The 13,575-nt window shown below is 54.9% G+C and overlaps 2 protein-coding genes across 6 annotated transcripts in view; both read right to left on the bottom strand.

Annotated features, from left to right (window-relative positions):
* The window catches only part of ELMO2 (engulfment and cell motility 2), a 195,566-nt gene that overhangs the window by 96,647 nt on the left and 85,344 nt on the right, over positions 1-13,575 (bottom strand). The gene's annotated exons all lie outside the window — the stretch shown is intronic.
* Positions 1-13,575, bottom strand: part of CDH22 (cadherin 22) — an 89,489-nt gene that overhangs the window by 54,640 nt on the left and 21,274 nt on the right. For 4 of the 5 annotated variants that reach the window (XM_083507383.1, XM_083507380.1, XM_083507382.1 and 1 more), the window contains exon 2: positions 4,477-5,381. In XM_083507383.1, the coding sequence (XP_083363509.1) occupies positions 4,477-4,707 (231 nt within the window). In that variant the 5' untranslated portion in view covers positions 4,708-5,381. Of the gene's footprint in view, positions 1-4,476; positions 5,382-13,575 lie in introns of those variants that run through there. The other variant, XM_083507385.1, reaches the window with a different exon arrangement.

Here is a 13,575-nt window from a genome sequence, read left to right as displayed (position 1 = left end):
TAGGAAGATGAAAAATTGGGGAAAGTATTGATATGCAGATGAAAACAGAATTAAGAGGAACCATGGATGCAATGGGGAGAAGGCAGGAGATTCAAAGTAATCTCGATATGTGAATGTGTATCATATTTTGATGTAATTCTTTTTCCTTTCTGTTCTTTTGGGAAATCAAATTTTAAAAAATTACTTAAAAAAGGAAAGAGACGAGCAGGAGCCTCCCCCCCCAACTCCACCTCAAACACAGGTTTGGGGTCCCGGTTGCTGGATTACCTGGGGTCCCCTCGGCCTCCAGCCCTTTCCCCGGCTGCTTTAGAAGACTCCTAACGAGCTCGGAGGCTGGACGAGCTTGTCTGACTTTGCTCCCTGACCGAATTCCTTCTGACACTCTGCTTTGGTGCAGTGACAGCCGGGACCCCAGGCTGTGGGGCCACCTCAGAGGTTCTCCGCAAAGGCTGGGGGGTCCCAGGGAAGGTGGGGAGGGGCCTTTTCCTTGGCGAGGAGTGAAAAGGAATGAGGAGCAGACCCATGCGCCATGTGGAAGAAGGGGTGATGCTCAGGTGCCCACGATTCTCTGTGCCCCCCCTTCCAACATGGTCACTGTGGCCCAGAAAGGGGGCCCTGCAGCCAGCAGGAGGGGGCCCCCCACACACTCCAAGAGGGCCCCCTTACTCAGGGGGCAGCGGTGAGGGTGCTCTGCCTGCCAAAGATGCCACGCTTGGGGACTTCTCCACAAAGCAGCTCACCTGTCCAGTTTTGCCTGCACTGGCCGGCAGCAGCTCTGCTAAGAACTTGAGAAGAGCCTTCTGGATCAGGCCAATGGGCCGTCTGGCCCAGCACCCTGCTCTCACAGCGGCTGGACAGTTTTGGAAACTGCAAGCAGGATTCGAGCCCCAGAGTGACTTGCCCCTCCTGCGGTTTCCAGCGACTGGGATTCAGAAGGAGGGCTGCCAAGCCGAGCCAGCCTGGCCAGGAGCGTCCACAGTCCTCCCCCCCCCCCCTGAATTTCCCTGGTTCTCTTTCAAAGCCTTCCGAGTCGGTGGCCATCGCTGCTGCCTCCTGCGGGAGCAAGTGCCACAGTTTTAACTATGCTCTTTTCTTTCTTCCCTCCCGGATCTTCCAACGCTCTCCAGCGTCTCAGGCAAAAAAGCCCCCCCCCTCCATACCTGCTACCGAAGATCAAACAAGCAGACAAACAGGGATGAATCACTTGTCCCTTTTTTTGTAGCTGCCTTTCAGCAAACAGCCCCAGGGCAGGGTTTAAAAAAATGACATTTTTTTGAAGCGCCATGCACAATTAAATTCTTTAAATAAAAACCACAAAAAGCAACTAATTCTCCAAAGAGCAAAAGAGCAGCACAGGAGAGCCAGGCGAGAGACAGTTTGGGATCAAAACCGAAGCCTTCCGCATGCCAAACACCCGACCTACCTTCTCCCTGAGCCCCAGGGCTGGGCACCTGTCTCTGCCCCAGCCTGGCCCTGCTCAGCCGCGAGGGAGCCAGAGTTTCAGAGCAAGCAAAGAACAATGTCAAGAGGGCAGGGAGCCCCTTTCCATATTCCAGTTGAGATCAGTGGGTGAGGACCCCCACATTCAGGGGGGCAGCTCAGGGGGTGGCCCTTTGCGGAAGCTGGAGCCAGGCGGGGGGGTGGGCTGGGGGAGATCTGTGTCACCGACTCAGAGCTCTTCCCCCCGTCCTGCGGAAGGGATCTCTGCCACCCGGGAGCGAAAGGGTCCCCGCATCTCCCCTCGGCCCCAGAGTGCCTGGAATCTGGGCCAGATGTCCGGAGATAATTTTATGGGTGGCATTAAACTGAGTTATGAGGTTTTTACAATCCAGCCACTTATGAGAAATCTATTAACGGTAACTGGACGGGCAGAGCCCAGCGCGGTGGCGCACGGCAGAGGCGTTAATTGGGACCATCCATAACGGGCCGGGCCCCCGGAAAGGCCTCGCCAGACGCCTTCATTTACTCCCCAACATTTTTTGCTGAGAATCAGCAAAGTTGCCAGAGAAGGGAGACGTCCATTAATCGGCTAATGAAATATGAAAATGTTTATGGCCCACTCAATCTTCCAAACTGCAGTTCCATAATCCACCTCCAGACACAGACGCGGCTCGGCAGCCATCAGGGATGGCAGACCTGCCACGTTTTACGAGGCCCTCGTTAGATTTGTCTCGTTAGGGGCAGTTTATGTTTCTATTTACCTCGCTGGCGAGGGGAAACCAGCCTCAGGGCCAAACTCTTTGGAGAAGATCCCCAGAATGACCTCAGAGACACCCACGGCAGGCGGCAACCTGCGCCCGGTTGCCTGGCAAAGATGGCAGCTGAGGGGCATGGGGAACAGGCAGCCACCAGGCGAGGAACTGCGCTGCCCACCCCCTGCCTCAAATCAGGCAGGCAGGGAGCTCAGCCACGGGGGGGGGGGGGGGGGAACCTCCTTGCATTCCCCACCTCCCTGACCTTTCCACCGCCTGTTTTTCGTCTCTGCAGAGAGCAGATCCCTGCCGCCACTTCCCCAAGCCTGCAGAAAGGGGTCGCTTGGAGCTCCCAGCAGCGTCCGTCTCCCCCCCCCCCCCAGCTTGTGACAGGAGGGGGGCTCTTCAAGTCAGTTTGCAGAGGAAATAAATGCGGAGGCGCAAGCAAACGTTGACTCTACAAGGTTAACTCTGTGCCAACTGTGCAATGGACTTGCCAGAGGCGCCCCCCCCCCCCGGACTGAGCTCCCCAGGAGGAATCTGTCTTCTGGGCAGAAGCTGGGGGTCAGCTGCTGTGTCAGCCCTGAAGCCTCTTCCTCCTTTCACACATGGGGGGAGGCTAACAAGGATGTCAGCAGACACCCACGGAGGGGATTTTTAAAAAGAATCGCTCCAAAGTAAAGCAGATGGTCCACCTGAAGAATGGGGGGGGGGAGTGGGGAGAAGTTTGCCCATTTGGGGGGGAGCAAAGGTGACCCTACTGCCACCCCCTCCCCATCTTTGGCTCCCAGGTCCACCTGTGGGCAGCGGAGAAGCCCAGCTCCGCATCCGGGCAGGGGGGGGGCACTGAGTGGAAGGGCAGAGGAATCCAGCCGCCAGCCCTGGGAAAGGGGCTTGAAGAGGGTTTTGGAAAACAGACAAAAGACTTTCATCTCCTCCGTCTGTTAAAAAGGGAAATTGTTTCCTTGCCCTAAAGGGCCAGAAATCTGGGATTTTACGAGGCCATTAATTACCTCCTACTAATTAAATCAAAATTAAATGTGAGCAGAGGTGCATTTTCCTTATTAAAACGATTAAACAGAAAGCACAGATACACAAATAAAAAACGACTTTGGGACGGTGGAAGAAAGGAAATCAAATAAGAACTCGCCCTTAATGAAGGCGCTTCTGGTGTTTGCTCCAACTCATAAAGCCCAAGTTCATCAATTTCCTTTAAATATTAGCAACTTAATTAAATCTGTTTTTTCCCCTTTAATCCCCTCCTCTATCTAAAATAGATCTGTCCACAGGCACAAGTTTGTAACTCATGCTGACCCCATAATTCTATTTTTTATTATTTAAAAAAAACCACGAAAATCCACATCAAACTGACAGGGGCCTCAGGGGAAATTACACTTCAGAAAAAGGATTAGCTCAAGTACCCAGATTTTATGAAAATGTTATTGGTCCTGACTGGCGCGTCTGGGCGAGGGGTGGGCGGGCGAGCAGGCAGGAGGGAGAGCCAGGGCAGAGAAGCAGGAGGCGGCGCTGGCAGAGACGCCGTGCCAAGGGGCAGGGGCTAAGGGGCAGTGCCCGACGGCTATGTCCACAGGGCAAGGAGGCCCCAAGGCCCAGGCGCTCCCTCCGAGGGAGAAGCCGCTTCTCTGCGCAGCCAGCCTGCCGTTTCCTTGGCACTGGCAGCCGCTGTGGCAAGCAGCGTGCAAAGGGGCTGTAAAATGGGTTAGTTTTAGGTTCCCAGAGTTCATTTTGGAAAGGAGGCTGTTGCTAGGCTACCTCTGGAATTCGCCAAGGCCTGATGCTTCGAGTCGCTCCCCAGGGGAGCCGTGAATTAACTGGAACGGCGGCATCAGCAGCGTGGGGGGGGGGGGCAGGAGAGAGCGTCCTGCCGGGGGAGGCGAGGCAAGGAGGCACCGATCCAAACTTAATGCCCAGGCATGTCCCAGCCAACTTTCCAGGTCAGCTCAGAGGACCCACGGCAGGAGGAGGGAGAGGCAGCCTTAGAAGGGTTTCATGCTGCCCACGTGCATTCGGCTGTTTGACAGTGGATCCATCTCCCGGGGGGGGCAGGGGGGGCGGACTCTCCTTCCTTGGAGACTTTTAAGCAGAGGCTGGAGAGCCATCTGTCAGGGACCTTCTAGTTGAGATCCCTGCCTTGCAGGGGGTGGACTAGAGGACCCTTGGTGGTCCCTTCCCGCTCTCCCATTTATGATTCTAAGCAGCCCCCTCCCTCTTTCCCGAGCAGGCGGCCCCTGCCCCCCGCCCCCCACGACCCGGCTGCCTTTACCTTCCCCACGTACAGTGGTTCCGTGCCGGTGTACTCTTCCACCACGAAGAACTGGTTCCAGACCCAGCCTCTCTTCACGCGCCCGCTGCCCGGCAGCCCCCCATCCCCGGACTCTTCTGGGCCGGAGCCCCCAGGCTCCATGTGCATGCTCACGACCCCCGCAGGGCAGCAGCCCAGGCCCCACAGAAGCAGAAGCAGCGGTCGGATCCAGAAGGAGTCTCGGGAAGCCATCACCACAGAGCCCTGGCAGCTAAGAGGCAGGAGGTGGGCATCCTCTGGAGAGGGAGGGGGCAGCCACAGGCTGTGGGTCAGCCGTCCGTGGGGGGCAGCAGTCTCGGCATCCTCGGGAAGACAGCGGGTGAGGATCACATGCCTGCCCCAGTGCCAGCAGCCCCCCTCCCTCCTGGCAGGATCCGCTGTCCAGGACCAGGGGAGTCAGGCATCAGGACAATGTGAGGGTGGGGCCTGCCCCATGCTGGGCGCAGCACCCACACAAGGGGCCTCTCCTGGTGCAGAAGGAACCCTCTGAGGCTGGCCCAATCCTGCTCCTCCTGAAGTCTGTGTGCACGCAGGCGCCTCTCGCTGGCTCCGCTCGCCCTAGGGGAGTCTAGCGAAGAACCAGCTGCCTGCTTCGTGAGCACCCGGGGGGCTGGTGGCCCCCAGCAGCTCAGTTTCCAAAACGGTCCTCAGGCACCAACTCGCTGGGAGCACCCAGCGTGGTCAGGTGGTGGCTGGTGCGCGGCGGATCAGGATGAAGGATCTAGCAGGTCCCGTTTCCGCCAAGGCGTCGTGGCTCCAGATCCTGCCATTGGGGTCCATCCCAAGCAGCAGCCGCTGGCGATGCCCTCTGTCCTCTGCCGGGTCAGAGAGGCTGGCAGGCGAGGGTGGCATCCATCTCCAGAGACCTGGGAGAGAGAAAAAGGGTGGTCAGTGAGGGGCTTGTGGGGGCGACTCTGCCCTTCCCCCCCTCCAGGGCATCTCCCCCCAGGTGATGGATGGGGGTGCTGCTTGCAAGCAGGATTGTGCCCTTGCCTGCCTCAGTTTCCCCCCCCCACACACACACACCCCTGCCAGGTATGGGAGCCACCTGTCCTGCAATGACTCCCGAGACCCTCTGAAGGCACAACCCCCTCCTCACATTGCCAGGCGGGTGAGTAAGTGAAACCGGGACCTGCAGTCCCAGAAGTGGGGGCCCTGCAGGGACCCGTCAGGCCACAAGGTTTCACTTGCATGCCCAACTGAAGCCAAGTCCACAAACGTCCAGCTGTCCGGCTGTCAGTTGTGGTCTGATGGCCACAGAAGTCCCTCAGGAGACTCTGGGGGAACGGACAAAGGAGACCCCCCCCACCGCCATGCCAGGATCGAGGGCCATCGTGCCATTTGAACAGGATGCCTGTAAGACCCGCCAGCAGCCAGAGGGCGACCCACAGGTTGGCCGTGGGGCAGGACAACATGAGGAATCTGCGCAAGGCTCTGGAAGGAATCCTGCCTGCCTGCCCCTTATCCTTTGCATCCCTGAAGGAAGCAGCCTGCAGCCTCACTTCTTAAAAATAAAATAAAACCAGGGAATTCTCCTCTCTCCAGACACTGCTACCCCTGAGGCAGCCAGGCGCTCCCTGCAGCCCCACACATGCGCAACTGTCTCGTGCCACCAGCGGCACACCCCACAGCACACGAAATATTCCCTCCATAATGGGTTTGGGCAGCCTTTATGGGGGCTTCATGGGTTGTGAGAGTCCACTGGGAATCGAGAGGGAGAGAGGAACACACGTGACACACACACACACTCAGCAATTCATTTATTTTATTTCATAAAATTTTCGCACCACCTGGGTTTTTTTGAAACAAAACAAAACCTTGAAGAGGTTTGCAAAAAGATAAAAGAAGAAACTCAAGCAAATTTTGCAGCCATGCTTTATTAAAACATACAGCAGTTAGAACAGGTTAAAGTTCACATCTGCTTTTGAAACAAGAACGTTTTCATCTGGGCCCAAAGAGAAGAAGAAAGGCGGCGGCTTGAATGCGTTGTCAACAGGCAGGGAGTTCCCAAGTGAAGCTGCTGCCACAGCCGAGTTCTTACAAAGGCAGAGCGGTCCTTCCATGGCCCCCGGGGCAGTGCCAGCCCACCACCTCCCCGTGGCACAGCTTAGCACCACTGCCATCCTCGCTTATCTGCATGCCCCCTTTCCTCAGTTATAACCATGCTGAAGGCGGCTCACGACATGAAATGATTCCCATTACTGCAAAACTACAACAAAAGGAGTCATAAGCACTCAGTAAAAACATATCTGAACAAAATAATCCCCATTTATGTCATCATAACACCTAAAGAGAAGATTCAAAAAAATAATATCAATAACTGCAAAACTAACAACTCCAAAATTAAACCTTAATTTCAACAACAAAATCCCTTTAAAAATACCCCTAAGGGACTGCAGGAAACCTCTGCCCCCCACCCCCACAAGGGGGGCTGCTTGGAAGCCCCTTTGTTCCAGCCCAGGAGTGCGACTATGGCCAAAATATTGGGAAATTTTGGAACAAGAGGGAGATAGACTGAAATTGCAGAGTTTTGAGAAATGAAAAAACAAAGTGTGAGACTGGCTTCATTATTATCAGATAATGGAGGCATATAATTTGGACAAGAAAATTGGCTTCCAGGTGGAAAAATCAAAATTAGAAACAGAATTGCTAGAACCCAAAACTAAGATTTTGTCAAAAATGTATAACTTTCTGTTGAAATGGAATACTCAGGATGAAATGGTGAAATCTGCTATGATTAAATGGGCACAAGATGTCGGACACAACATAATGATGGCTGACTGGGAACAGTTATGGACCACAGGTATGAAGTTTACGGCATGTAATGCCTTAAGAGAGAATATTATGAAAATGATATACAGGTGGTACATGACACCAGTCAAGCTTGCAAAAATCTATCATTTGCCCGATAATAAATGTTGGAAATGTAAGGAAACTGAAGGTACATTCTTTCACCTTTGGTGGACGTGCCCAAGGATTAAGGCTTTCTGGGAGATGATTTATAATGAACTGAAAAGGGTATTTAAATATACCTTTCTGAAGAAACCAGAGGCCTTTCTCCTGGGCATAGTTGGCCAATTGGTGCCAAAGAAGGATAGAACTTTCTTTATGTATGCCACAACAGCAGCAAGAATACTTATTGCAAATTATTGGAAGACGCAAGATCTACCCACCCTGGAAGAATGGCAGATGAAGGTGATGGACTACATGGGACTGGCAGAAATGACTAGCAGAATCCAAGACCAGGGAGAAGAGTTGGTGGAAGAAGATTGGAAGAAATTCAAAGACTATTTACAGAAATATTGCAAAATTAATGAATGTTAGAATGATGTCAGAATGAAGTTAAGTGGTTTAAGCAGCAATGTTTTAAAGGTGTATGAAAAATGGATTATTAACAGGTGAGAACTCAAAGTTATATTATATTAAGTTAAAGGATTAAGATAAAAACAAAGAGGGAAAGAAATTGCTGAATTAACTAACTGAATTGGAATACAAAAAAGGGAGGTGTGAGGTGGTCAGGGAAGTAAGGATATGAATGTATGATACGGAAAGATTGATGTGTTTTCTTTTTAAATGTTTTTTATCTTTTTTCTCTATTTTGTACTTTTTTCTTTTCTTTTCTTTTCTTTTTCCTTCAAATTTTTTTATTTATGTAATTTTTTTCCTTTGAAAACTTAATAAATATCTTTTTTTTTAAATAAAAAAAAAGACTCAGTGGACCTGGCGGCGGCGGCAGCAGCAGCAGCTTCCCCAAGAGGCCTCTGCAGCTGCCTGCCTGGGCTGGCACTCTTGCTCTCTTGCACAGGGCAGGTGGCAGGCACAAAGCGCCAGGGCCGCTCGCCCAGGACCACCCACACACCTCCCTGCCAGAAAGCACCCCCTGGCTGAGGAGGGAGGAAAGTGAGGCTGCAGAGAAAGGCAGCGGACTCTGAACGGCAGCAGCAGCAGTCTAGCCAAAGTCACAGGCAGAGTCCGCAAGAAATACATTTTTAGAAAAGGAATCCAGGAAATTATTGGCTGGTTAACTTTGACTTCTATTCTAGGAAAACAGGCAGAAAGATTGACTAAACACATAATTGCCAAGCCTATGGAAGAACAAGCTTTGCTGAAGAAAAACCAGCATGGCTTCTGCAAGGATAAGTCCAACACCAGGCAGTTTATTATATCAAAGCACAAAAATAGATAACATAGCTACAAAAAAAAACCCAACTCCCCCCCAAAAAACCATACAGTTTTAAGGGCAAAAGATTGTTCAATTAGCCAAAGGTCTGGGAGAAGAGGAGCATTTTTGCCTGGTGCCTAAAGATATGTAATGAGCCTCCCTGGGAAGAGCGTTCCACATGGAGGAGCCACCACAAAAAAGGCCATTCTTGCATTGCCACCCTCCAGACTTCACAGGGAGGAGGAACACAAAGAAGGTCCTCAGAGGATGATGGCAGGATCCAGGTCTCTTCGTCTAGGGAGAGGCAGTCCTTGAGGTTTCACAAGTCAAAACCAAGACTTTGAATTGGGCCCAATAGCTCATGGGCAGGCCGTGCAGTCGGGCTATAAAGCCCCCAAAACCTTAAGGCTGAGATCTAGGAAGCACAACCTCATTCCCAGGAACCTGCCCATCATCCGGAAGATGGGGGGATGAGATGGGGGGGGGGCTTCTTGGTGGCAGAGCCCCAGTTACCGATCTCTCCCTCCCACAAGAGGGGCCAGACTGGCTCTTGTCTTGCTGTTTCACTCTGTATTCTTAAGCAGTTTTTAATTTTTTTGTATCAAGGTTTATTGATTTTTAACCCAAGAAAGGCACTGGTGAGAACTGTGGTGCCAGGATGCAGACCTTGGTCAAAGTGCTGTGGGCACCAAGTGGCCGGCCTGGGGAACAAAAGAGGAGGGCGGGTGCTGGGCACTGGCAGGCAGCAGCTCCCAAACAGCGCTGGCGGTTGCTGAGCTGGGGCTGAAAAGCAGCAGAGGAAGGCTGGCAGAAGTCAATGTGTGTGGGTGCCGGGAAGCAATCTGCAAATATCACAATCTTCCCAAATGTAGACTTGAGATCTGAAGAGCATGGAGAGATGAGGACACACCTGTCCTTGGAACCACCCGCCCCTTGGCCAGCTGAGGTCAGCAAGAGCTCCGCTGGCTTCTCCCCCTCCTCCACTCCCCCCCCCCCGGGACTTGGAGGAAGAGAGACCCGGGGGGGGGTCTGAAGGGGCCCAGGAGGCCACGTGCCAAAGCTAGAGGGCTCTGCAGGTGTGATTGGTGCCCAGTGGGCATCTGGTTGGCACCCCTGGGAATGCCACCTTGGGCTCTGAGACGGAAGAGGGGCAAAGGCAGGAAGGTAAGAAAACAAGCCAACAGAGTGACTCGCAGGGGGTCCTGCTTCCCTGGCAGGTGAGTTCCCACGGCTCCCTCTCCTTCCCAGGCCCCCACTCTCCACCCTCCCATCCCCCCGACACCCGTGACTTGGGCCAGTTTGGCAGACAAGGATTTTTGTTTGTTTGTTCCAAGGAATTTCTATTGTGCGTTGCCCACTGCTTTCCCTCTCAGCTTGGGGACTCCTTTTGTGTAGAGGGATGCATAAATTGAATAAATCTAATCTGTGTCTCTCATCGGCAGCCCACTCTGCACGGCTGGCGCTCTCCGTGGCCAGGATTACGTGGGCCGCTCTGGCGGGTCCCCCCCCCTCTCTCTCAGCAGCCTGTTGCTCTCCTTCTCCCAACGCATCCCCCTCCCCAATTGCCAAGGGAACCTGGGTGGAGGGAAGAGAGAGGCACCCCCAAAACCTAGCCAGGCAGAGCAGGCAAGGGGGCACCCTTCTCCAAGGGGGGGAGAGACTCCTGGCCCAGCACACCCTGTTCTCTGCACCCCCCCCATGGGAAGGAGCAGGGTGCCAGCCACAGAGGGCTCTGCCCCCCAACGTGCAGGGGGGCTCAGTCCAAGGCGTCGAGGCAAGCGCCCCATGGAGCTAGGAGGCGGGCCGGCAGGCGGGCAGCCCCCTCTCTCCACGGATAAGACAGGCGCACAAACACCCATCATCACAACAACAGGCTGCCTCCCGCCGTGTCCCCCACCCACACGTGGAGGGCCAGGCAACGGTTGCTGTGGGAACGCCAACCTGCCTCCAGAATCCTCTCCCCCCCTCCCGGCTGCCTTTTGTGCTCAGCCATCTCCTCCGTAAAGTGACCCTGCCAGCGGGGTGGGGGTGGGCTGCTCCCCCTCTCTCCTCGCACCCCCCACCCCACTCCAAAGAGGGCAGAGGCTCTCCGCATCCAGGCCCCCGCCCAGCAGCTGGCAGCCAAAGCGCCAAGGCACTCCTGGGCTCGGCAGGTGAGAGGGAGGGGCTCCAAGCACTCCACAGCGCCAGCCCCCCCCCCAGCACGTGCTCCCCCCTCCCTCCCTCCCTCCCTCCCTCCCGCCCCTCCTCCCGCTCTGCTCTCGTCAGTGTGTGTTTGGCAGAGCTGTACTGTACATCATGTTGACAGTAGAAATTACATCCTGAGCTTATGTTTTACACTCTGCCCTGTCAGAACTCACCGCAGCCCAGTGATCAGGACAAATTGAATAGCATCCCGTCCGTGTCAATATTTATTTCATTTCACAAATGCGGCGGCCGGCAATCGGAGGGGAGACACCACCTGCTCATCTGGCGCGCGGGAAGGGGGAGGCACACCAGAGGGATGCTGGGAAGCCTGCGCTGGCAGGGCCCGGTAGGATAGGGGGCAGCCACGGAGGCCCCTAGACACTCACACACAGAGAGAGAACACAAATGACCTCTGGGCACCCGGGGAGGCTGCGGGCAAGGAATGCCAACACAGCCTCTCCCCTGTCCCTGCAGCTCCTCCAGGGTGGCATTGAGGGACACACCCCACACACTCCCCGCAAGAAAAGGAGAAGAGCCTGCCGGATGAGGCCAAGGGCCCACCTAGCCCAGCGTCCTCTTCTCACAGGGGCCACCCAGATGCCTCCTAGGGAAGGCCAAACACAAGATCCGAGCGCAGGAGCCGCTCTCTCCTCCTGAGGTTTCCCTAAGAACATGAAAGGAGGCTGCTGGATGAGGCCCCCCCAGCCCCCCCTCCTGTTCTCAGAGTGGCCCACCAGACACCCACTATGGGAAACCTGCAAGCGGGACCTGAGGCAAGAGAAACTCTCCCCTCCTGCAGTTTCCTGCGGCTGCAATTCAGAAGCACGGCTGCCTCCAGAGCAGAGCCAGTAGCTCTCGCTAGCCCCCCCCCCTCACCCTCCTGGATTTGCCAGCCGAGACCTCAGGAGGGACCCTGCCTGCCACTCTCGATGTTTCTCCGGCCCCTGCGGAAGAAGTGTGGCTTCCCCAGACTCTGTTTTCCTCCAGTGCATTAGTGCGGGATCACAGCACTCTATCCCACTTAATGCCTCAGCAAGACCACCTGCCTGGCATCTCATCTCGGGGAGGCAGCCCAGCGCAGAGAGGCCGGCCGCCGACAGATCTCGCCGCGATGGGCCAAGGAGCCGGCATTATTCCAGCGGCAAATTCCTCTCTCAGATTGTCAACAGCGCAGCAAATTGCAGTGCCATGTAACTGTGTCTCCTCTCCTTAAACAAGATTCAATTCCACTTAACTCTCCCCTTCCTCAGGGAGGGCGGGGGACAGGACACGCAGGCCAGAATTCATTTCCCGGGATCTGCTAGGCAGGCGCCGGCGCCGTTACCAAGGCAAGGTCCTTGGGAAACTTTATTATCACTTGCCACCTCAAAGCACCTGTGCAGGCAGCAAGGCGGACGCTTCCGCTGGGGTGGAATTCAATTTCTCCCCTGCCTCTTGCGAGGAGACGGAGCCACAAATGCTACAAGCATCACAAACACACCCGGGGAGCAGGGAGGCCAGCGCAGGAAAGGGACCTTGAACCCAGATCCTCAGAGCAGCAGCTACTGAAGGGGCCAAACTGAAAGGAGCTGGCGAAACCTCTGGCAAGGACCGGGGGGGGGGAATTAGCTCCTTCATAGAAGAGCAGTTGGAAGGGACCCCCGGGGTCATCCAGCCCAGCCCCCTGGATTGCAGGAACTGCAGCTCAAGAACCCCTAACAGGTGCCACCTGGCCTCTGCTTAAAATCCTCCTTCGAAATGCAACCTGGCACATTCCCCGCCCCCCCCCACTCCAGAGCAGGTAAGGAACTGCTCGCCTACTGCCCAATCTCGCTGGGCAAGCCACCCACCCCCCAAAATAACACCCCCAACTATAGATGTGGGGAGCTAAGCCTGGCTGTGGACTCCTGCCAGGGGCTGGGCTCAAAATAGCAACTCCTGCCTAGGAGGCAGCGGGCAAAGGGGTGTTTCCATGAGGTGGGCCCAGAAGAGAGCCTGGAAGGGGTGCAGAAGAGGGAGACCAGGGCCTGGAATCCACGCCTGATGAGGAATGGTTGAGGGAGGTGGGAAAGAGGGGAGCCACATTCAGACATCTCAAGGGCTGCCGCAGAGAGGATGGAGCAAGATGGTTTTCTCCTGCTCCAGAAGGGAGGGCCCAAACCAATGGTCTCAAGTGACGAGAAAGGGGATTCTGTAGACTCTCCTTCCTTGGAGGCTGTTAAGCAGAGGTTGGATGGCCATCTGTCTTGGATGCTTGAGAGGAGATTCCTGAATGGCAGGGGTTGGACTAGATGACCCCTGGGGGCCCCTTTCAGCTCTAGGATTCAGCAAGTCCAACCCTCTGACATGACGTGCCAGCCGGAGGGTTGAGTGCCAAACATGGCTGAGGGGAGGCAGAGGGGCTCACTCCTCCCCGACCCCCCTCCCTCCCTTATTACTGCCTCCCCCCAAAAGTCTTTGTCCAGGGACCAGGCGGAAGCAGCAAAGAACAAAGACCCCTCCGCTAATCGCATGGAAACTGCAGTTTTAATAATAAAAGGGACCAAAAAAGCCCATTGTACTTATTAAAAGTGTAATCTTTCCTGTCCTTGAAGTAAATCTCCAGCTTCCTTTCTCTGGCTCCTTGGAATTATTTTCTCGGCAGGGGGCCTCCTCCTCCTCCAAAGCTTTTCTCCTCAGCTGGGTTGGAACAGACCAAGAGGTGGGATAAAGCCCCTTCCAAGGAGCCCCCC

Source organism: Podarcis liolepis, assembly GCF_965112155.1.
Source record: "Podarcis liolepis genome assembly, chromosome: 6".
NCBI classification, from domain to species: domain Eukaryota; kingdom Metazoa; phylum Chordata; class Lepidosauria; order Squamata; family Lacertidae; genus Podarcis; species Podarcis liolepis.
This window is presented reverse-complemented; position numbering and strand designations above follow the sequence as displayed.